General features: G+C 37.3%; 1 protein-coding gene across 2 annotated transcripts in view; it reads right to left on the reverse strand.

The window, feature by feature from the left end:
- Positions 1-23,443, reverse strand: part of LOC135845922 (uncharacterized) — a 51,122-nt gene that overhangs the window by 4,707 nt on the left and 22,972 nt on the right. Inside the window, exons 1-8 of one of the 2 annotated variants that reach the window (XM_065364797.1) lie at positions 16,588-16,965; positions 14,130-14,194; positions 9,173-11,922; positions 8,789-9,089; positions 5,930-6,018; positions 5,606-5,839; positions 5,085-5,522; positions 4,682-4,825 (exon numbers count right to left, since the gene is read on the reverse strand). In XM_065364797.1, the coding sequence (XP_065220869.1) occupies positions 4,682-4,825; positions 5,085-5,522; positions 5,606-5,839; positions 5,930-6,018; positions 8,789-9,089; positions 9,173-11,922; positions 14,130-14,187 (4,014 nt within the window). In that variant the 5' untranslated portion in view covers positions 14,188-14,194; positions 16,588-16,965. Of the gene's footprint in view, positions 1-4,681; positions 4,826-5,084; positions 5,523-5,605; positions 5,840-5,929; positions 6,019-8,788; positions 9,090-9,172; positions 11,923-14,129; positions 14,195-16,587; positions 16,966-23,443 lie in introns of those variants that run through there. The other variant, XM_065364796.1, reaches the window with a different exon arrangement.

Below are 23,443 nucleotides of genomic sequence, written 5' to 3' on the forward strand. Positions count from 1 at the left end.
TTTTTGTTAAATTATTATTTCGCTTTTCAATAATTAAAAAATTATTTAAAACAGATTTGATTTTTTTTTTGTTTTTTTTTAGAAAAATTTAAACGACGTCGACGCGTCTTTATCAATCAATTTTTTTTTCAAAAAAATTTTTCAACAGCATTTTGCTACATGCACACACCGCAAGACTCGTCGACGACATTCGTGTAAGTAAAAAAGACGTCTTAAAAATATTTACAAATTAAAAAAAAATAAATAAAATTCTAATACGTAACGCGACAAAATTATAGAGAGAAGATTTCGTTTGGTTTTCAATTTTGCAGGCCAATTACATAGACACACACACACGTACACACTTTACACGTCTTTCATCGAGCACGAAGACGAAAAAAATTTACGAGTTGAGCAATTTGGACAGCAAGTTGCCGAAAATATATTCACCTGAGGACGTTGTTGTGGTCGGTATTTCAGAAAAAAACACGATATTCGTCGTAATTTACTCAACGAACTAGCTCCCAGAACACACTGTTAAAGGTATACTGCAGTGTAAAAGAAAGGATTTTCAAATCGTAATAATTTCAATGAAAAATACGTAGCTAGCCTAAAATATTGAAAAAAACATACGATCTATGACGATCATCCGTCCTAGAAACAAGATAAAAAACCATCGATCTGTCCAATCGAGATGAAAAAAAAAAATCGTTGCAGCTGGCTACACGAGAGCTCAATTTTGCCTTCTGAAGAGCTTATATTTCTCTTGGATTTCGAACCATTTTTCCATCTCCCTGTGTTTTGGGATAGTTTTTTTTTTTTTTTTATGCGTTACCTAAGGTTACTTGACGCAAAAAAAAAGGTCAAATCACGGTCAAAAAAATTTAGCACAGTTTCATAGAGAACGTCTGCGCGATTACGAGGTTATCAGCGATTTAATGATTGCATCGTTATCTCAGACGTATTTAGAAAAATGAGCCGGGTGTTCTATTTTTTCAAAGGTCCATCTCCCAAAATAAAATTATTATCGATTTACCCACGACCTCTATCAATTTTTTTTTTTCAAACACCTCACTCTCAGTCTGAAATGATCCCATCTCTCCTTCCTCGGAAAAAATCAACTATTCGCGTCATATTTTTGAAATTTTTATTTCAAAATATGGGAACTAGAAAGGCCTTGAGGGATTTCTTACCTTGAAAAAAATATATATATTCGAATTCTACACCTTGGAACGAGTAAAAATCAAAAAATCACTCCAAATTTTCAAAAATTTCATGTTTTTTCAAATTTAGGGAGGGGTAATAGTATTTTTGAGGTGGCGTACTCGAAAAATGAGTAGATATTCGAACTCAGAACTCTCGAAACATCAACAAACGATACGTCACACGTCGGTTTCAAATTTTCAAAATTTTAACCATTTTTTGGCGCAGAAGGGGTGAGGGAGGGAGGGGTTTGATTTAAAAATAGGTATACATTCGAACCTTGCCATATTCGATGTCATTTGGTCTTTCATTTTCGATCAAATCAGATTTTCACGTCACTCTTCAAATAAATAAATAAATAAATAAATAAATAAAAATAAAATCGTTGATTTAAAACACCCTCCGAGGGAAGGGGGGAGGGGGTATTGAGATCCCATTTCGAAAATTTGTTCGCTAAAAAAAAAAAGATTCGAGAATGTCCAAAGAGTGTTTTTTTTCAAATTTCTAAACGAAAATCCTTGGTTTAAAATGAGCTCTTAGCTTCTAAATTTTCGAAAATTCGTCAAAAACGTACACCTGGGGGGGGGGGGGGGTGCTTACTTGGAGTTTTAAGATGATCAAAAAATGAACAAAGAAATAAAATTCAACGATTGAAATTTCAAATAATTTTGTCTTTTTGAAATATGAAAACTCAATCCGTTTTGAGCAATTTTGGAGCCTCCAGCAGATTTTTAAAACTCGAAATTCCCACAAATTTTCATCAAATGGAGTTGGAAAGCCGAAATTCATCCTGCAAACTAATTTCAATTCACTACGAAGTCGACTGTAGGTGAATTTCAAGTCGTGTTGGAGTCTCCAGCGATTTTTTGGAAATTACTGGAGCCTCCAGTAGATTTTTGAAACTCGAAATTTCCTCAAAATTTCATCAAATGGAGATGAAAAGCTAAAATTAATTCTGCACTCCAATTTTGACACCCTCCGAAGACGATTTCAGGTGGGTTGAAGTCATTTTTGGAACATCCAGCAATTTTTTGAAAATTACTGGAGTCTCCACCAGATTTTTGAAACTTTAAATTTTCACAATACTCTGTAAGCTAATTTCAATACAATATGAAGTCGACTGCAGGTAAATTTAAAATCGTTCTGGAGCCTCCAGCAATTTTTGAAAATTACTGGAGCCTCCAGAAAATTTTGGAAACTCGAAATTTCCACAAAAATTTATCAAACGCGGTTGGAAAGTGGAAATTTATTTTGTAAACTAATTTCAATTCACTACGAAGTCGACTGCAGGTGAATTTCAAGCCGTGTTGGAGTCTCCAGCGATTTTTTGAAAATTACTAGAGTCTCCACCAGATTTTTGAAACTTGAAATTTTCACAATACTCTGTAAGCTAATTTCAATACAATATGAAATCGACTGCATGGTGGTTTCAAGTGATTTGGAAGCTTCCAGCTACTTTTTGGAAATTTCAATTTTCCTAAAAACGCCATGAAACCTTTCAAAAAGTCACTGGAGGCTCCAAAATGACTTCAGGGTGTTGAAATTGGAGTGCAGAGTTGATTTTAGCTTACTATCTCCATTTGATAAAATTTTGGGGAAATTTCGAGTTTCAAAAATCTACTGGAGGCTCCAGTGATTTTCAAAAAAATCGCTGGAGACTCCAACACGACTAAAAAATTCCTCTGTAGTCGACTTCGTAGTGAATTGAAATTGTGTTGCAGAATAAATTTCGGCTTTGCAACTCAATTGATGAAATTTTGTGGGAATTTCGAATTTCAGAAAACTGCTGGAGGCTCCAGAACTGCTCAAAACGGTTTGAAACAGGTTTCTAATCGATTTGGCAGGTCGAAAATAGGGTATATCCCAAATTTCAGCTTTCTAGGTCAATTTGGTAAAATTTTGATTTTTTCCCACTTTTTGGTCAAAATTTGATTTTTGAAAATTCACCAAAAATCGAAAAAAGCACTCAAGCACTTGAAATTTTGACAGATGATGAATTTTTGCCTGCTTTTTCGATTTTAAGAAAAAAGTTGTCCCGGAGGATCGGCAAGGGGGTACAATTGATCCTTATGCGAGCCCCCCGACCAACATTTTTTAAATTGAAATACCTCTTAAAAATTTCAATATGTATCTGGTAAACAAACTCGACCGTGTAATCAAAAATGATCAAAAAGTTCATTACCGACAGTTTTCAGTTGATTTTGAGTCATGGGGAATCGATTGAATGGAATTTTGACTCGTACGATTCTAAATTTTCAACTGAAACGCAAAAACGAGAATTTAATCGAGAATTTGACACGTTTTCAAGAACATTGAGCAAACGAAGGGAGGGGAGGGGGGGTGTTGTCTCATCAGAATTTTTCAAAAGAAGCTACAAGTAGGTATCGAAGACCAATTCCGAACTAAAAAATTTCTCGAGGGAAGGTTCTTTGAATAAGGGGGGAGGGGAGCACTCTGGATCTAGAAGGGGAGAACTTGAGATGTGTGTTCTCAATTTTCAAAATTTGAAAGGGGGGAGGGGCTCGAATTTAAATTTTCTTGATAACAAAAAATGTTCGTAGGGTTTCAATTCACAATTTCGGTTTGGAAAAATTTTCAACGGAGGACATAGGTACTAAGACAGTAATTTCTTTCGGAAAGGAGGTTGGGAGGACCCTTTGAAAAAATAGACACCTCAAAAAAATATAACACAACCTTGGCTTCAATTTCAATACGTCCTAGAACACGTTGACTATTCAAACCTCCCAATCGCACGTCACTTTTCCATCTCTCTTTTACGAATTCCAAATTTCCAAATCAACTGGAAGGAATCGCAGGTCAATCCATGAGCCAGATTTCAACATCTCTAGCTTCCAAAATCAATCAGTTCAGACAATAGAGATCTGAAGCAATATTCAAACTGTCGTTGGGAGCATTTTACAATTTCTGTTGTTCGACAAATCTTGAAATTTGTACTCAACTCCAAAACAATAAGTAAATAAACATTCGCTGCTTTTCATAGTTCAAAAATTTCTCCAACAAAAAAAAAAAAAACTGTCGAAAAATAACTCCAAGATCGTCGATATCTTCGGTGCGAGAAAAAAAATGAGGAACACAACGCTCTCTAGAACGTTCCCCTCAATCACAAATCAACGCAGCTGTTGTTCCAAAAAGAGCTGTAATTTCAATTGGACGACTCATTCGTGTCCCATGCAAAAAAAAAAAAAACTACGAAATTTTCATTACCGAACGTTCGCAATATCAGAAAGCAACCTTTCGACGCTGACAAATCTCGAAATTCACGCATGAAAAGTCATTTTTGCCATTTCGGTAGCTGTGTTTTCAAACTACCACCGATCCTATGGTAAAACTACTACTCGAAAATCGATCGAATACACCAAAAACCGTCAAACCATTCGAAGCCATCGTTTGCACCCGCCAAATTTCACCAAACAAAATGAAAATATCGCCGATGGTATTCTAGATCTAGACATATGAGATGAAACCCTCAGATACTCACTTTTTTACTGTTGGATACAGTTTTGGTTATGGTAGCTGCGTTAGATTCTCTATTATTATTATTACTAGGTCTCGTCGATCGAACCGGTTGCGGTATTATAGTAATCTCGTCGTTTATTTTCAACGGTTTTAGTAACGTATCGTTCTGAAATAAAGATAAAAAAACACGTGTTAAGAAATAAAGCAGAAATGTGCACGAATTATTAAATAATAATTAATCTATCCTTATCGAAATGACATCACTACATCAGACTGCACGAAGATAGCGAAACGATCGTTAATTACGAATCATTCTCGTTCACCTAAAATCGTGTCAAAATTTCGGACACTTCATCGATCCCATTCGTCATTCGTTATCTTCGCACAGTCTCAAAAGAAATCGACTCATCTCTGCCACCACTCACTTGAGACGAACTAGGCGCCGGCGGAGGTTTCTTCGACGAATCCATGGCTCGCTTAGCGACCACGCTGTGCGCCGAATACACGTGACTTTCGAACTGCTTGTACATTCCGAATGTAGCAGTGCACACGGTACACTTGTACGACAAATGGGCCGGTTTCAGAGCCATTTGGTGATCACGAGCGACATGATTCAGAAGCTTCCATTGATACACGCGACCGCAAACCGGACACCGGCCGCCATCTTTGCCTTTGTTGGCCGCCTCCTGCATGCTAGACGTGACCAAACCATGAGCGCCGAGTAGATGACGTTCTAAGCCTTGATCGGTGAAGAATCTCTCTTGGCATTTTTGACAATTCAACGGCGGTCGGTTGTAGATCATTTTCGGGTGGATTTTCACCTTGTGTATCCACTGCATGTGATTTCGTAATTGTTCCAAGTCCTGCGGGGATGAAACTTCGTTAGTAAAAATCTATCCTCGATACACCGAGAATGTTGAACTGACGACGACGACGATCAACTTACCTTAATATAACCGTCGCAGATTTCGCATACGACGAAATTACCGCCACCGGCTTTATTACTGGCTGCCATGACGGCGTTCATAGCTTTACCAACGCCGGATTTCGAGTTGTTGGACGACGTGTTATTCGAGCCGGACGTCTGTCTCGGCAAAGGAGTAATAGAGATACTGGGCTGATTTAGTAATTTAGCTGCCGCCAAACCGGGCTGCGACGATTGCGATTTATTATTCTGAGTCTGCAAATGAAATTTTAAAGCAAACAGTTATATAAATTGAAAGAATTCTTCGAGCTGTAATAATTTCGACGGCTGAGCGTTGAAAATCACCTGATAGATTTGAGCACCGGATAGATGGTAACCTTGAGGTAATAAAACGGGCGTCTGCGTATTCGCTCCTCCTGGTCTGAACATCATACCTGTAAACAGAACAATAAAAAATCGAATTAGATGGATTCGTTCAAAAAAAATTTGCTCAGAATGAAAATTTCAGAAATTGTACTCAAATTTTTCTCAAAAAAAGTAACTTTAGTAATCAAAAAGCCAAAAAAAAGGTAACCAAAAAAATTTTAACGTGAAAAAAAAGATGGCAACCAAAAAACTTGAGTTATAATGCATACAAAACTTTACATTTTATTTCAGATTACAAAATGAAAAAAAAAGGTAACAGAAATTTTGATCATTAGCTTTTTCAAAAAGCACCAAAAAAACATCAAAATTCGAATAAAAACCATTTTTGAAAAAAAAACTAGCAAAAGCTCAAAACATAATTATCAACATTTCGAAGGTAAACTACTCGTAGATCAAAATGCAAAAAGAAAACATGAAAAAAAAATGGATTCCGGAAACATAAACGAAAAATGTGTTAAATTACAGGAAAAAATTGCAAAATTGAAAGGAGATGGGGAAGTTTTTCGAAACAGAGAGGAACGAAATTCAATCATTTATTCGAAATTATTTCAAAAAACCAAACACAAAAATACCAATAGTAAAATAGCAGAAATGTTCGACACGAGCGAGGAGAATTTGATGAAAAAAAAAAAAAATTATTCCACTGTTGAGAAATAATAAACAATAATTTGTAAGAAAATTTCATAAATAAGAAGAAATTATTTCAGAGCGGAAAATTTATTGAAATCAACAGGAAAGGTCGGCTGAGGAGGGGGGGGGGAGATTGTAATCCAAATTTGGAAACAAAGTGATTTGTGAAAATCATTTTAAAAATTCGAATACAAAAAAATGTACCTTGCTTCGAAAAGAAAAAAAATTCTCCATGAAAACTTTCAAAAGTTGACACAATTCGAATAAAAAATGAAAAAAATGTGACAAAATTATTGAAATTGAGAGAAAATGACCGAAACAGAAAGCAGAGCAAAGATCAAGATCTGGAGAGAAAAAAAAATAGTCAAAAAATAATGTTGAAAAACCTAAAACTCAAGAGTGAAATGTCAAAATTTAAAAAATCGAAAAAAATCACGAGACTTCCAGAATAAAAATTCGATTAGAAGTACCTAGAAAAACTCCACCGAAAAAATTGAGGTAAAAAGCACTAAAATTCCAGAAAAAACATCGCAAGAATTGAAGAAAAAACTCACGAGATTCAACGATAAAATTGTGAAAACTTCACAAAAATTCAGACCAAAAAAGACGCGAAAATTCGGCGAAAATCGTCGAAAAATTGGAAAATAAAATCTACGAGAATTCAAAAGAATAAAATTTGAAAAAAAAATCAAGAAATCCTCAAAAAAATTCTAAATACAACCATCACGTCTCATAGTCCCAAAAAACTGTGTAAAAACAGAGGAATTCCACAAAAAAGTAAGCAGAAAAAATTACTAAAATTTGGGGCAAAATTAGGAGAAAATTGTATAAAAAATCTCGAAAATTCAAGAAGAAACCTTTCGCCGAAATTTAGATAGAAAAACGAATCAATAAAATTCGAAACAAAATTATGGAAATGATGAAAAATAAATGGAAAATTCAGTTCGGCAAAAATCATTAAGAATTCAGAACGGAGAACTCGCGAGAGTTAAAATTAGGTATAAATTCGGAAATTAATCGAAAAAATGCACAGAAAAATCATCGAAAAATTTCTAGCAAAACTCGAGAGGATTCAACAGAGAAAAATAATTCGAACTTGAAAAAAAAATTCTTCAAGGAGAAAGAGGGATCAATTAAAGATATCAAATCAAGATGCAGAAAAATCCACTACAAAAAGTAAAAATAAAAAAAACAAAGTCATCAAATCTTGAAGAAGCTTCCCTCCCTTCTCGAAAAAAAAAGATCAAAATTCAAAGGAAATCATGATTTTTGGACGAAGAAAAATCACAATTCCACAAAAATGTGAGCAAAAAAATCACTCGTGTTCTTAAAACACAAAACTCAAAAAAAAAACTCAAAAAATTCAGTCAAAATTTAGGCAAAAAAATGACCACAATCTAGAACAAAATTCGAAGTTAAAAAGTCTGTCAAAAAAATTGAAATTCCGAGAAAATCATCGAAAAACTTCAAAAAAGAGAACTCGCGAAAATTCAAAAAAATCATACCCGTCAAAATAGAGGAAAAACTACAAAAATTAGCAAAAGAAAATTCACCAAATCAACGAAGAAAAAAATCCACAAAATTCCAAAAAAAAACCATCGAACCGAAATAAGCAGAAATCTCGACTATTTGAGTAATAAAATCACACAAGCTCGAGAGAAAATTTTTTATGAAAAAATCAAGAGAATTCAAGGTGATAAAATTCAGCAAAAATTGAGACGAAAAAAATCATCAAAATTCAGAACAAAATCATGGCTAATCATTTTGGAAAAAAATCACCACCAAAATTCAAGGTGTAAAAATTAATCAAAACTGGAGAAAATCCATTAAAAACCATCGAGAAATTCAAAATAATAATACCTGTCGAAATTAGAAAATCCCTAAGTACATTTCAAACGAAAAATCATCAAAATTGAAAAAATAAAAAAATTTGCAACGCTGAAAAAGCAGCGATGCCATTTAAAATAAAAACATTTTTTTAAAAAAGAATTTTGGATAAAATTTTGAAAAAAACTTGGAAAAAGTAACTTTCAAGTAACCATCATTTCAAAAAAGTAACAGAGTACAATCCCTGAAATTTTCAGACATCTACATCGTCTCTGCGATTTAAACGCTCAAAAAAATGAAATTCGCAGCCACAAATCTCACCTTGATTAGGAGTCTGCATAGGAATAGGTCTTTGTTGAAAGTTAGACTGGGCATTAGCGGCGTTCGGGAACCTGTTGACGAACTGATTGACCAAATTCGGCCTCTTGTTAGCGGCGTTCATCATGTTATGTTTCATATTGGTCGTATTCGGCAATAACTTGGGTAACAGAGTATTCTGCGGCGCTTGTTTCAAACCGGACATGGCCGCTTGGTAGACAGCATTGCCAGGACTCATGGAAGGTGGTCGGTTTCTCGTCACTCGCGGTATCTTCGCCGGAGGTTCCCAATCTAGCGGTGGTTCCTGTGAAACACAAACCCCAAAAACACGTTGAAATTTACATATAATAATTCTAAACGAATCTACTCGATATTGTCGAAACGTACCTGGTTTCTTTCTGGACGGTATTTCTTCGAACAAGATATCAGATGCCGCGTCAGTTTACCTTTCTGGTTATCTTCGAACGGGCAATTAGGGCACTGGTGGAAAGCCGGAGCTCGTTCGAGTCGACCTCTGATATTATGTTCGGCTTCCATATGGAACAATATGTCATGGGGGCTTCGTACCTCTAGAGTACAGAAATTACACCTGTACGTGTAATTCTTCATATGCGGCGTTTCCAAGTGATGCGCCATCACCAGCAGCGATTCCGTCTTGAAACTACACAATTCGCATTTTTTAAGCTCTAACTTGAACGGGTCGTTGTTTTCTTTGCTCGATTCCAGCGTCTTGGTCAGTTCGTCGATGGTCGATTGAACATCCGCCGAGCATTTGCCACCCTCTTTATCACGTTTACGTTTCTGCGACCGGAGAAGATCGGTTTGAACGTGTTCTTGGACCAGATTCAGGCCAATTTGCATGAAGAACTTGCCCAACGGATTATCGAAATAGGACGCCGGTTTTTTCGGATCGTCGGTCCCGGTGGTCGGGCCAGCTGTGATCTTTTTCTCGATTTCTTTGATAGCGTTGGCCGGCGACTGGTCGATTTCCATCTTCTTAACGCTGGTATCCGGTTCGACGGCGGTAGGCACGGTTACCGGAGGTTTAGAAGCGGTCGCTGGTTGCTCTTCGTCTACCTCCATTGGTTCGACGGTCGAATCAGCATCTTTCTTCTCTTCGCTGGTGGTGGATTTTTCCGCTTCTTTGGCGGTGACTTGGTTTTCGGCGTCTTTTTCTTCCGCTCGTTTAGAATCGTCCGCTAAGGTCGACGATTCTTTCGGAGTAGCGTCTTCGGTAGCAGCTTTGTTATCGGATGGTGCGGCCGAATCGTCACCAGGGGCGGTTTTTTCTTCGCTTTCGCTCGGTGCCGGTTTCTCGTTGACGCTGTCTTTAGCTTCTTCGCGTTCTTGTTGCTCTCGTCGAGCTTCTTCTTCGGCTATCATCAGCTTGATATCGTTTTCGATCTTTTCGATGTGTTCTTTGAGTGATTTCATCGGTGGTTTCTCATAAACGTAGGGTACGATGAACGAAGGAGCTTCGACGACGAACATATCATCAGTCAACGAAGGTAATATAACCGGAGGTTGTTTATTGGCCGGCTGACTCGCCTGAACGTTTGAAATGGTCGTCGCCGATAACGCGTTAGGGGTCGTAGATTGAACCATCGGTACCGGTGTGACCGATGTCGTAGCTGGTCCGACGACGATCGGTTTAATCTGAGGGGGCGGATTCTTGAACTGCGAATACATGCCTTGAGCCGGCAACCCGATCGGTATAACGGAGAATGCGGCATTAGACGAAGCATTATTACCTCGAGTAGCGTTCGCAAAAGCACCGGCGTTTATCGGCAAAGAGACCGGAATCGGAGCGGACGAAGCGGACGAATGTAGTAGAGAATTCGAACCACCTTGCTGCGATACTGGTATCGGTCCTCGGCCCGATAATATCGAGTTGGTATCTATTATCACTAAAGTTGGCTCTTTCTTATTCGAACGAGAAGCTTTGGTATTAGAGGCGAATTCCACCAAACCTTTGGTATCGCTGACGACGATCGTTTTGTTACCTCCGCGTACTTTGCCAACACCAGCTGACGCGACAGCCGATAATCGATGAGGTTGTTCGTCGGCCAACGGATCGGTCGGAGTTATTTCTTCGATCTCGTCGTCTTCTCCAGTACCGCTGGATCCAGTCGCGCGTTTTCTGCCGCCGGACGCCGAAATCACGCTAATTCCGTCGCTACTGCTGTTGTTTTCGTATTCGCCGCCGTCTTTTTCGGCGTAGCTTCTTTGCTTATTTAGATTTCGACTACTTCTACGAGGAGTAATATTCACTATAGACATGGAAGGTTTCTTCGACGACGATTTTTTGCCGCTTTTATCGGGCGTACTTGAAATAGAGATCACTTCGTCGTCTTCGTTCGCCTCGTCGTCTTCATCGCCGCCGGTAGAGTTCAATCGTTTACTACTCAAATCAGTCGCTACAACGTCGTCGTCGACTTTAGCGCCGTTCTCGGTGACCGCTGTAATGGTTAGACTCGACAGACGATTATTCACAACGATGCTATCGTCTTTAGTAGCGACACTAGCACCGGACGTGCTAACATCGTCGATGGTTAAACTCGCCACTTCGCTGCTACCTTTCGAGTTCGATTGTAGCCTCGATTCAGCCTTATCACTATCACTATCACAATTCGAATCTCCATCAACGGACATAGACAACGGATCGCAGTCGTTGTTGATGCTGTCAGAATTATTATTCTTGGTCACAGAGTTTATGGATGTTAGATCGGGTATGGGCTTTTTCGAAACCGAGCTCGCGATCGTCGTGTTCGCAGATACAGGTGGTCGTGATTTGTCGAATTTGTCATTTTGAATGCTTTCGCTGTCGTTATCGTCGTCGTCTTCGTCGTCTTCTTCTTCTTCTTCTTCTTCTACTTCTTCGTCTTCTTCGGCGTACGACGAAGCGTCTAGTTGCAGGCGACCGTTAGCTACGGCAGCGTTGCCGTTATTTTGTTGCTCGTGGTGTACTTTGACGCCGTCTGTGTTGTTTATACCGTCTATTTTGGATTTATAGCTGGACGAGATACATTTATCGTCTTTCGAAGGCATCGATTCGTCATCGAGGATTTGGTCCGAAGGTGAATTCGCAGCAATACTGGAAGCGTCGTCGCAAACGTCGCCGTTCAACTTTATCGAGTCTGTAATTACAAATAAACAACGTGATTAGAGTTTGTTTACTAATTTTCGAAACAGTTTTCAGTTCGAGATTATAACGGTAACTTGACAAAGGAACCACTTGAGGTGTCACACACCGATTTGAACGGCATCGCGATTTTTTGGAAGGAGCATAGTCTAAAACCCCCAAATCCAAATTTTCAGCTGTAAGTTCATATTTCGATTTTTGGCGAATTTTTGAAAATTCAAAATTTGACTGTTTTTGGCGATTAATGTTTTTTTTTAAAAAAAAAAGGACGTACTTGATGAATGAAAATGGTCGAAATAAGTCCCAAAACTAATCTAAATAACACGAATCCTAATTTCACCATTTCCAGCCATTCTGGAGCCTCCAGCGCGATTTTTCAATTTCTCCAGAATTTTGAAGTTGCTCCAGAAGGCGTGAATATGAAGTTAGGCAGCTAAAAATCGAGTTGTGTATTATACTCGACCTGTTTAACGAATTTATCCAGATTTGAGCCCGATTTTGAGAGTGACACCTCAAGAGTGGTTTTTTGACCAGCTTTTTCCAAAATTAAAAAATCCAAAAAAACAAAAAATAATCGTTTGTGAGGAAATTTTTGAAATTTGCGCGAATCCCTATATTTTGTCCGTAACTAACCCGCCCAAATCCAAATTTCACAATTTCCAGCCATTCTGGAGACTCCAGCGCGATTTTTCAATTTCTCCAGAAGGCGTGAATATGAAGTTAGGCAGCTAAAAATCGAGGTTGTATATTACACTCGACCTGTTTAACGAGTTTATTCACATTTGTGCCGATTTTGAAAGTGACACCTGAAGAGTGGATTTTGACTATCTGTTTTCAAAATTAAAAAATCCAAAAAATCAAAAGATAACCCTTTGCGTGGAAATTTTTGAAATTTACGCGAATCGCTGTATTTTGTCCATAAATAACTCCCCAAATCCTAATTTCACAATTTCCAGCCATTCTGGAGCCTCCAGCGCGATTTTTCGATTCCTCCAGAATTTTGAATTTGCTCCAGCAGGCGTGAATATGAAGTTAGGCAGCTAAAAATCCAGTTGTGTATCATACTCGACCTTTTTTAACGAGTTTATCCGCATTTGAGCCGATTTTGGGAGTGACATCTCAAAAGTGGTTTTTTGACCAGCTTTTTTCAAAATTAAAAAATCCAAAAAATCAAAAGATTACTATTTGTGTGGAAAATTTTGAAATTCACGTGAATCGTTGTATTTTGTCCAAAACAAACCCCTCAAATCCAAATTTCACAATTTCCAGCCATTCTGGAGCCTCCAGCGTGATTTTTCGATTTCTCCAGAATTTTGAATTTGCTCCAGAAAGCGTGAATATGAAGTTAGGCAGCTAAAAATCGAGTTGTGTATCATACTCGACCTGCTTAACGAGTTTATCCACATTTGAGCCGATTTTGAGAGTGACACCTCAAGAGTGGTTTTTTGAGGTATCACTCTCGCTCCAAAACTGCTGGAAATGGTAGAATTTGCGCTCCGGGGGTTAGTTCTTGAAGAAATACGGCGATTCGCGCAAATTTCAAAAATGTCCTCACAAACTGTTATTTTTGGATTTTTTGGATTTTTCAATTTTGAAGAAAGCTGATCAAAAAACCACTCTTGAGGTGTCACTCCCAAAATCGGCTCAAATGTAGATAAACTCGTAAAACAGGTCGAGTATAATACACAACTCGATTTTTAGCTGCCCAACTTCATATTCACGCTTTCTGGAGCAAATTCAAAATTCTGGAGAAATTGAGAAATCGCGCTGGAGGCTCCAGAATGGCTGGAAATGGTGAAATTTCAATTCGAGTAATTAATATTAGTTTTGGGACTTATTTCGACCATTTTCATTGATCAAGCACGTACTTTTTTTAAAAAAAAAAAGCATAAATCGCCAAAAAACAGACAAAATTTGAATTTTCAAAAATTCGCCAAAAATCGAAAAATGAACTTGGGCAGCTGAAAATTTGGTTTTCGAGGTTCTGGACTATGCTCTTTCCAAAAATCGCGGCCCCGTTCAAATCGGAGTGTGACACCTCAAGAGGTTCCCTTGTCAGTACGATGATAGTGCAAAATCACACCTAACACTCCCCAAACCGAATAAAACCCCAAAATTAGGGAGTGAACACTCTAAATCATCAATTTCGTGATACTCGTTCGATAATAAAACACAATTATATAAAATGAGATGCATCCTTACCATGTTCATCATCCACTTCGCCATTGCTGCCACTTAATTCATTCATAACTTCTGCCATTGTCTATCTGTAAACAGAACGAAGATTTTTCATCAAACAACGAATATTTTACACATGTGCAAGATAGAAGAATAAAAATACGGTAATAATTAAAATAAACCAACTAAAACTAAGTTAAAGACTACCTATATGGTTTTCGATGATATCGTTCAATCATTTTCAAAAACATTAGCAAAGTAATATTCAAAAAGATATCCATACACTTTAAATCACTCCTCACCTCAGCATCATTTCTCAGACTCAAAAATAACGTGCAATCGTGCATTTATTCGTTAATTCGTAAAACAATAAAAAAGAGAAGGGGCGATACATAAAAAAAATGAATCCGGTTCAAAATTAGCGATTCAGTTTTCAAAGAATCGGATTAAATGTTGTTATTTTATGAAATAAAAACATGAAATATTTCGGATAGTTTTGTGGCATTTTTTTTTTTTTTTTTTTTTAACAGAAGTTTCTAAACAGTAAACAGCTTCTTGATGTTCCAAATAAAACGGATTTGAACTTGCTGTAATCCATCTCGGAATTCATGTCAAAAATTGGGTGTAAATTTTCGTCTTTCTACGTCGAACAGAGATCGAATGGCAATTTTTCAAATTTTCAAAGAAACATGAAATCGATATGGGAAAAAAATACCTGTTTGGAATACACTGATTTTGAAAAAATAAGGGTTACCTTATCTACCATGATGGCCCAAAAAGTCGCTGGAGGCGCCAAAACCACTTGAAATCACCTGCAGTCGACTTCAAAGCGTATTGGAATTGGTTTGTAGAGTAAATTTCGACTTTCTCAATCCATTTGATGAAATTTTATGGAAATTTCAAGTTTCTAAAATCTGCTGGAGGCTCTAGGAATTTTCAAAAAGTCGCTGTTGACTCCAAAATGACTTGAACCGACCTGCAGTAGCCTTGATAGCGCGTTAAACAAAATTTCAGCTTTCAAAAATTTCTAAAACTCTGCTGGAGGCTCCAGTAATTTTCAAAAAGTCGCTGGAGACTCCAAAATGACTTTTGAACGTACCTTCAGTAGGCTTGATAACGTCTTAAAAATTTGTCTGCGGTGTGAATTTCAACTTTCTAAATCCATTTGATGAAATTTTATGGAAATTTCAAGTTTCTAAAATCTGCTGGAGGCTCTAGGAATTTTCAAAAAGTCGCTGTTGACTCCAAAATTACTTTAACCCACCTGCAGTAGCCTTGATAGCGCGTTAAACAAAATTTCAGTTTTCAAAAATTTCTAAAATCTGCTGGAAGCTCCAGGAATTTTCAAAAAAGGTCGCTGGAGGCTCCAAAATGACTTTTGAAGTTACCTACAGTAGGCTTGATAGCGCGTTAAAAATTGGTTTGCGGTGTGAATTTCAACTTTCAAACTCCATTCGATGACATTTTGTGGAAATTTCAGCTTTCAAGTTTCTAAAATCTGCTGGAGGGCTCCAAAATGACTTATGAACCTACCTACAATAGACTTGATAACGTGTTAAAAATTGGAGTGCAGAGTGAATTTTGGATTTCCAACTCTGGTAAAATTTTTGTACAAATTTCGAACACTGAAAAATCTGCTGGAGGGTCCAGTTATTTCCAAAAGGTCGTTGGGGGGCTCCAAAACGACTTGAAATCGACCTGCATAGTGCATGGTGCATGCAGTCGACTTCCTGCTGTAATATAGCCGAAAATTTGTTTCTTGAATTCTCAGATCAGACATTTTTCATCACAAAAACAAGAGAAAAAAATTGGAAAAATTGGTGATGATTTGCAAAAATTCGATTCAAAATTGATCCGCGATTCGAATCGCCCCATCTCTACGATTACGATGAGAGAATATGAGATCACAGACCAAGCGGGAGCGGGGAGGGGAGATCTACGATCCCAAGCCCAACGTTCCGGTCCATTTCCTTATACCTGTGCTTTTCCCCCAAACGCCGGTGAGTTGCTGGTACAATACTCGCCGCTAGAGTGCGCTTTTAAATTGAAAATGAAAACGCTACCTCTGGCGCTTTTCCACCAGGCCTTAGAAAATTACATCGAGACTACGCAACGCGTTACGCAATTTTCGATACCAAAATAAATTTTTTTTCGAACAAAGAATAAAAATATTGCAAAATTTCAACAACGTCAAAATAATTCAATACTTTCGGAAACACAATTTACTAATATTCAGGTAAATTATGAATTACCTCACGAACATAATCGTGAATTTGTTAATAAACTGAATTTTGAGATAACTCCAACTCCTACAGGTAAAGATATTACGAGAGGACGCGACTCGACTTAAAGAGATTTATTCACAAAATGAACAACCATTCATCGAAGAACAGTCGAAGTAACGAGTAATCAATATCATCTATTACAGACACGAAACACAATCATTCGATCCATCAGCTACAATTTCCAGCGAGCTACTTACACGAGTTATCATAGCATAGAAGGCCTAACGTAATACGAAGAATATGGAATCAATCAATAAACATCTGTTCGAACGAAATTCATTCGATAGGTATTCAACGTTCACCGAAAGACCATTCATTCGGGATGATAACGATTTTATCACAACATCAACGTATTCGAAGATGCACTCGCGACACACATTACTATCAGCTATTTATTATTTCACTTTTTTACAGTTACTCGAGCACTATACTAATGAATTATAGAAACAATGACGCTGATCTGACACTACACGTCGAGCACGTTCAACAACACAAACAACAACAACAACAACACCAAAAAATACGACAACAAAATGCGAAATTTTCGCTCATCTCTTCATCGCCCGTTCGTTCGTTCGGCGAGTAAATTATAAAACACGCGTCGTAGTGATACGAACGTTAATTCAACAATAATAATAATAACGATGCACCGTCATAGCACATGTACTCGAACTGCTTCTATTCGTCGAAATCCTAGAGCAGATGGACATTCCCGGGTAAAATAGGTAAAATGTCCCTGTTCTCGGATTTTTGAAATTTTGATGAAACATTGTTGGGTGCCTTAAAAAAAATATTGGAGCCAAAAAATCTCCTCCCCACCCCCTCTATTTCCCCACAATGGCGAAAAAACGTTTTTTTTTTCGAGAAAAAAAATCATACTTCAACGAATTTTGAATAAAAAATTTCGAATTCACCCAAAATATAAAGGAGAAGACATGAGTTCAGCAACGTGAATTTTTCAAAATTTTTTAGCCCCCCAAGGGGTAGATATTGACAAAGAAAATTTGAAATCGCCGTATCTTCGAACCTAATTGTTAAGCACCTCTCAAAAATATATCCGCATGAGTACTATAAATTGGTACATTTTGTTCAAATTTTTTCTCCAGGTGAGGCAGCTTCAAAAACTAAAAAACTCTCAAAATTGTGTTTGCACCACCAAAGTAAGCGATACTGCCAGTGATATAATTCTGTAATTTTGCATGTGGGCCTCCAAAAACAATAGGAAACCAACCAACGTCAAAAAAACCTCATTTTGGGGCCATAGGCACCCCCTCCTCCTAATTTTGGGGCGAAAGAAGATCGACAATATGGGTATCGTTTTCATATGAATCGAACTCGCTGAACACGAATATGAAATTAGATTTTACGTTGAACCCTCCTAAGGGTCACATTGAGGGAGAGGTTGTCCAGCAGATTTTTGAAACTCGAAATTCCCACAAAATTTTATCAAATTGGAGTTGTAAAGCTAAAATTTATTCTAAAAACTAATTTCAATACGCTACGAAGTACTGCAGGTGAATTTCAAGTCGGTTTGGAGCCTCCAACGACTTTTTGAAAATTCCTGAAGCCTCCAGCAGGTTTTTGAAACTCGAAATTCCCACAAAATTCCATCAAATTGGAGTTGTAAAGCTAAAATTTACTCTACACTCCAATTTTAACACCCTCTGAAGACGACTTCAGGTTGGTTCAAGTCATTTTAGAGCCTCCAGCGACTTTTTTGAAAATTACTGGAGTCTCCAGCAGATTTTTGAAACTTTAAATTTTCACAAAATTTCATCAAATGGAGATGGAAAGCTGAAATTTACTCTACACTTCAATTTTAACACCCTCTGAAGACGACTTCAGGTGGGTTCAAGTCATTTTAGAACCTCCAGCGACTTTTTTGAACATTACCGGAGCCTCCAGCAGATTTTTGATTTAAATTTTCACAAAATTTCATGAAATGGTGATGGAAAGCTGAAATTTACTCTACACTCCAATTTCAACACCCTCTGAAGACGACTTCAGGTGGGTTCAAGTCATTTTAGGGCCTCCGGCGACATTTTTGAAAATTACTGGAGCCTCCAGTAGATTTTTGAAACTTAAATTTCCCCAACATCAATCTATCAAATGGAGTTGGCAAGCTGAAATTTACTTCGCAGACTACATGGTGGTTTCAAATGGTTTTTAAGTTTCCAGCTACTTTTAGGAAATTTCAATTTTTCAAAAAAACGTCATACAACCTATCAAAAAGTCGCTGGAGGCTCCAAAACGACTTGAAATAGACCAGTAGTCAACTTCGTAGCGTATTGAAATTAGTTTGCAAAATGAATTTCGACTCTCCACCTCAGTTTGATGAAATTTTGGGGAAATTTCAAGTTTCAAAAATCTACTGGAGGCTCCAGTAATTTTCAAAAAGTCGCTGGAGGCTCAAAAACGACTTGAAATTCACCTTCAGTACTTCGTAGCGTATTGAAATTAGTTTTTAGAATAAATTTTAGCTTTACAACTCCAATTTGATGGAATTTTGTGGGAATTTCGAGTTTCAAAAATCTGCTGGAGGCTCCAGAATTGCTCAAAACGGTTTGAAACCGTTTTAAATCGATTTGGCATGTCGAAAATAGGGTATATCCAAAATTTCAGCTTCTTGGTCAATTTGGTAAAATGTTGATTTTTTCCCCTCATTTTTGGCCTAAATTCGATTTTCAAAAATTCACCAAAAATCGAAAAACGCACTTTAGCACTTGAAATTTTGACAGGTGATAAATTATTGCATGATCTTTCGATCTACCTTTGTAAAGCTTGAAAAATCGGCTGACTTGTCAATCAAAATGGCCGCCATTTTGTAAGTAAGGCCAACTTTTTTTTGGGCAAGTTTGCTTTAAAATGTTCCTTAGGATGTCCCCTTTAAGAAAAAAGTTGTCCCGGAGGATCAGCGGGGGGGGGGGGTGCAATTACTCCAGTATATTTTTGTGGTTAGTTGGTGTTTTGAAAATTTTTTATTCGCTTAAATGTTTCGCATTAACGACGACAAAATCTTGAACGATATAATTCCTGAAACTGAAGAAAAATTTTGGAACGCAGTAGTACCAATATTTTAAATTTCAAAAAATCGCCAAAAATTTGGGAAATTTTTTGAATTTTTCCAAGTTGGCAATACTGATTAAAAAATTGACGCCACGTGCGTTGCTTCATCATAGCGCTATTTACGCCATGCAACTTCCTGATCATGGCATAATAAGTGCTACAACAAGCATAAGACGTATCTAACGAAAAATCCAATTTTGGGCAACCCCCTTCCCCTCCCCAATCTGACCCTTAGGAGGGTCCAACCGCAAATCTAACTTCTTATTCATGTTCAGCGAGTTCGATTCATATGAAAACGATACCCATATTGTCGATCTTCTTTCGCCCCAAAATTGGGGGGGAGGGGGTACATATGGCCCCAAAATTGGGTTTTTATGAAATTGGTTGGCTTTCTATTGTTTTTTTGGAGGCCTGCATCAGAATTACTTATATTACCGACAGTACAATCGCTTTTTTTGGTGGTGCTAAGACAGAAAAACCACATTTCGTAGTGTTTTTTGAATTTTTAAAAATGACCCATCTGGCGAAAAAATTTCCAATTTATTGTTCTCACACAGATATATTTTTGAAAGAAAAAATGTTGTGTACAAGAATTTAGGTTCGAGGATACGGCGGTTTCAAATTTTCTTTTCGCAATACCTCCCCTCTGGAGTGCTAAAAATTTTTTGAAAAAATTCACGTAGCTCAACTCATGTCTCCTCAACACATTTTGGGTAAATTCAAATTTTTTTATTCAAAATTCGTTGAAATATGATTTTTTTCCCCTCCAAAAAAAGCGTTTTTTCGCCATTGTTGGCAAGAGGAGTGGGGGGTGGGGAAATTTTTTTGGCTCCAACATTTTTTCTTCAAAGGCACCCAACAATATTCCATCAAAATTTCAAAAATCCAAGACCAGGATCATTTTTCACCTCTATCTACACCATCACCATCATCACTGACACTGGCACTGGCTGAATGAACGAATCGTCACGAGTCATCAGTACCGTACGGTCGTAATATAGCATACGGGGCCGAACAGCACCACGTTATCATTTAATTAGTAATTTTCGCACATACCTACGACACTTTCCACCGCGAAGACGAAAAAACACAACAAATCAGTCGTTACATTACTCTCTTTCGAAGATAAAAAAAAAAAATTGCAAAAAAAAAAAGAGAAGGAATTACGAGCGGTAAACATTCAACGTTGAAACGTGGTAGCCAAGGACAAACGCAGCAATAGCATAGCAATATACACTACGATAGAGTGGAGCAGGCGACGTCATAACCGCTTCGCGCAAACCCTTACTAAGGAACGCTGCTGTACAGTGAACGCTGCCAGAGAGCACGAGGGCCGAGGGGGAAACGGTGGCGGTGGGTCACACAACAGTGTGGCAACTACAACTACACACTCAACATCGTCATCGACGTTACTCGTTACTACTCACACACACACTAACACTAACAAAAATACCAAGATGGCGATCGGTCATGTGATAGAAGAGGTGATTGCAGGCGGTGTACAGCAGGGAGTGACGAAAGAGGATGCGTAACACAAAAACGAAAAAATATTATAAGAAATTATCCCACAACGTGGAGTTTCCCATCCGAAAAGAGGCCTAAAAAGCTCACGATTCCATTCGAAGGGTATTTTAGGGAATTTTTTTTGAGCCTGTAACAAGCACAGATCGCAATATGGTGATAAGTGTACTCGAAAATGAACTTTTACATCGTCCAGAATCGAATAAGCTTGATCTGCACTTCTGAGCCTAATATGGAAAATTTCACATTCACACAATCATCATAGGCAAACGAACTTGAAATTTTCGTCAAACAGAACAGGATTTGGTAATGAAATCAACTAGCTCATCGTGCCACATGTATTGATGTGTTTTGTACATCTACATACGTACATACGAAAGCAGTACGATTTTGGGACACATTGATCCGAATTATTTAATTATTATAATTGGTTCATTTGAGCAAATGTGCAAACACAATCGCAGTTATTAGGTGAATGATAATAGTCTAAATATGGCCAGTATTCGAGATACTTATCGTAATATACAGTACGTGATGCTATCGTCGCTGCTGCAGCAGCGTTTTAATATTACCATTACCACAACACTATACAATAATGTAGTATCTAAAAACCTACGTACGTTTGCGAGAAGTTTCACACCGCATTAGTCTCAAGTACCTACACATAGGTATCACGTACCTACACCTAGTACGATTAGAGCTAGGTCTCAATGGATAACTGTAATAAAGAAATGGTTTCCGTTTCAGTTTTTGGATCCGTTTTTATTTTTCAGTTCTATTCAGAAGGGCTTTCATAATTTTGGTTTCAATCTCGGACCCATTTTTTGGTATCATCAAAGGCTATCTCTATCTCTTTTTTCAGTGACAGAAACATAAACCCATATCAGTTTGAATTTCACTTTCAAAAGGATAAGAAGAATGATGATGCAGAACAAGGAACTCGATAAACTATACACAAGCAGGTAACAGATGAACTGTTATGAACACCAGAAAAATGCATTCCTAAGACCAGGTCAACCGGCCTTAAAATTCTAATAGGTGCAGTTTTACTTCAAATTTTTTAATTACTGACCAAATCTCTAACAGGTGGTTCACTCTTAATTTGTAATTTTGATACGAATTTAATTAATATGAGAATTTTGCACTCGAATAGACGAACAAGACTAACGTACTTCATCTCGTAGGTATCAAAATCAAGGCCATCGAGAATTTTGTTCCAATTTTATTCAACCAACTGTTATAATTAATCAGCTTCTCGTCTCTCTATTCTCAACACATCAATGTACATACTTAAGTAATTTCTGAAACTGAACTAAAGTAAAACCATTTCATGTCAGGCCTAGCTGCAGTGAGGACATCACTACTGCTCGACTCAAATTTCAGGTATTAGTCAGCAGACATCTAAAAAACGTTGAATGGACCAAGCTTCAAATCTTTTCACAGTTCTTGATTTACATGAATTGAATAGCATGAAGAATCAAACGTAATAACCATACATGCAGTTTTCACTTTTAGAATTTCTTTTATAAAAAGAAATTTTTAAAAACTTTCAAACACAAACACATAAATACCATAAAAAAAAGGTAAATGAATACCTGAAACTGAAACGAAAATTGACAACCAAAAAAACCAAAAAACATCAAAGAAACAAAACTTTGTATTTCAATTTCGATAATAGTTTTCCACAGTTTTCGTACTCTGGTGTATGAAAATAGAACCTGAAACAACCCCCCCCCCCACCTAAAAAATTGTGTTTCAACTACGACCAAGTTTTGCATGGTTTTCGGTTTTGTTCAAAAACAAAGATTGACTCCCCCCCCCCCCCCCAAAAAAAATTGTTTCAACTTGAATTTCCAGATTTGAATGGTTTTTGATTTCAACCTTGAATTTCAAACACAAAAACTATAAAAAAACATTAATGGCAGAATTCAAGGCGACGCGGTGCACTCAAGAAATGTGGGGGGGGGGGGTTATTTAACACAGGGATGCTTCATATTTTGGACCTTCGAGGACTCTATACAAGCACATATTAAATTTTACAACAAAACATCTTATTATCAAGTTGATCAAGTTGACAAATTTTCAAAATTAGGCACCCCTCGGTTCAACCAACCCCCCCCCCCCCCATTTTTAAAGTGCACCGTATCAATTGATGGTTTTTGTTTCTGGGTTTAAAACGAAAATTGAAAAAAAGCTGTTTCAAATTTCATTTTTAGTTTCGCGTGAAAACCAAAAAAAAAAAAAATTGAAAAAATTCAAGAAAATTTTTCAATGGTTTTTCAATCTTTCATTTTTTTTTTCTTAGTCTTGCATGGTTTTTGTTTTCAGGTATGAAGATAAAAATCAGACCTCTCAGCTTCACCCCCCCTCCCCCCAAAAATTGTTTGAGTTTTCATTTTGTTTTGCATTATTCTCGGTTTTCGAATTTGAAAGAAAACATGCAAAAATGGACGTGTTTTCGTTGTT

The sequence above is a fragment of the Planococcus citri genome, chromosome 4, assembly GCF_950023065.1.
Source record: "Planococcus citri chromosome 4, ihPlaCitr1.1, whole genome shotgun sequence".
In the NCBI taxonomy this organism is placed as follows: Eukaryota; Metazoa; Arthropoda; class Insecta; order Hemiptera; family Pseudococcidae; genus Planococcus; species Planococcus citri.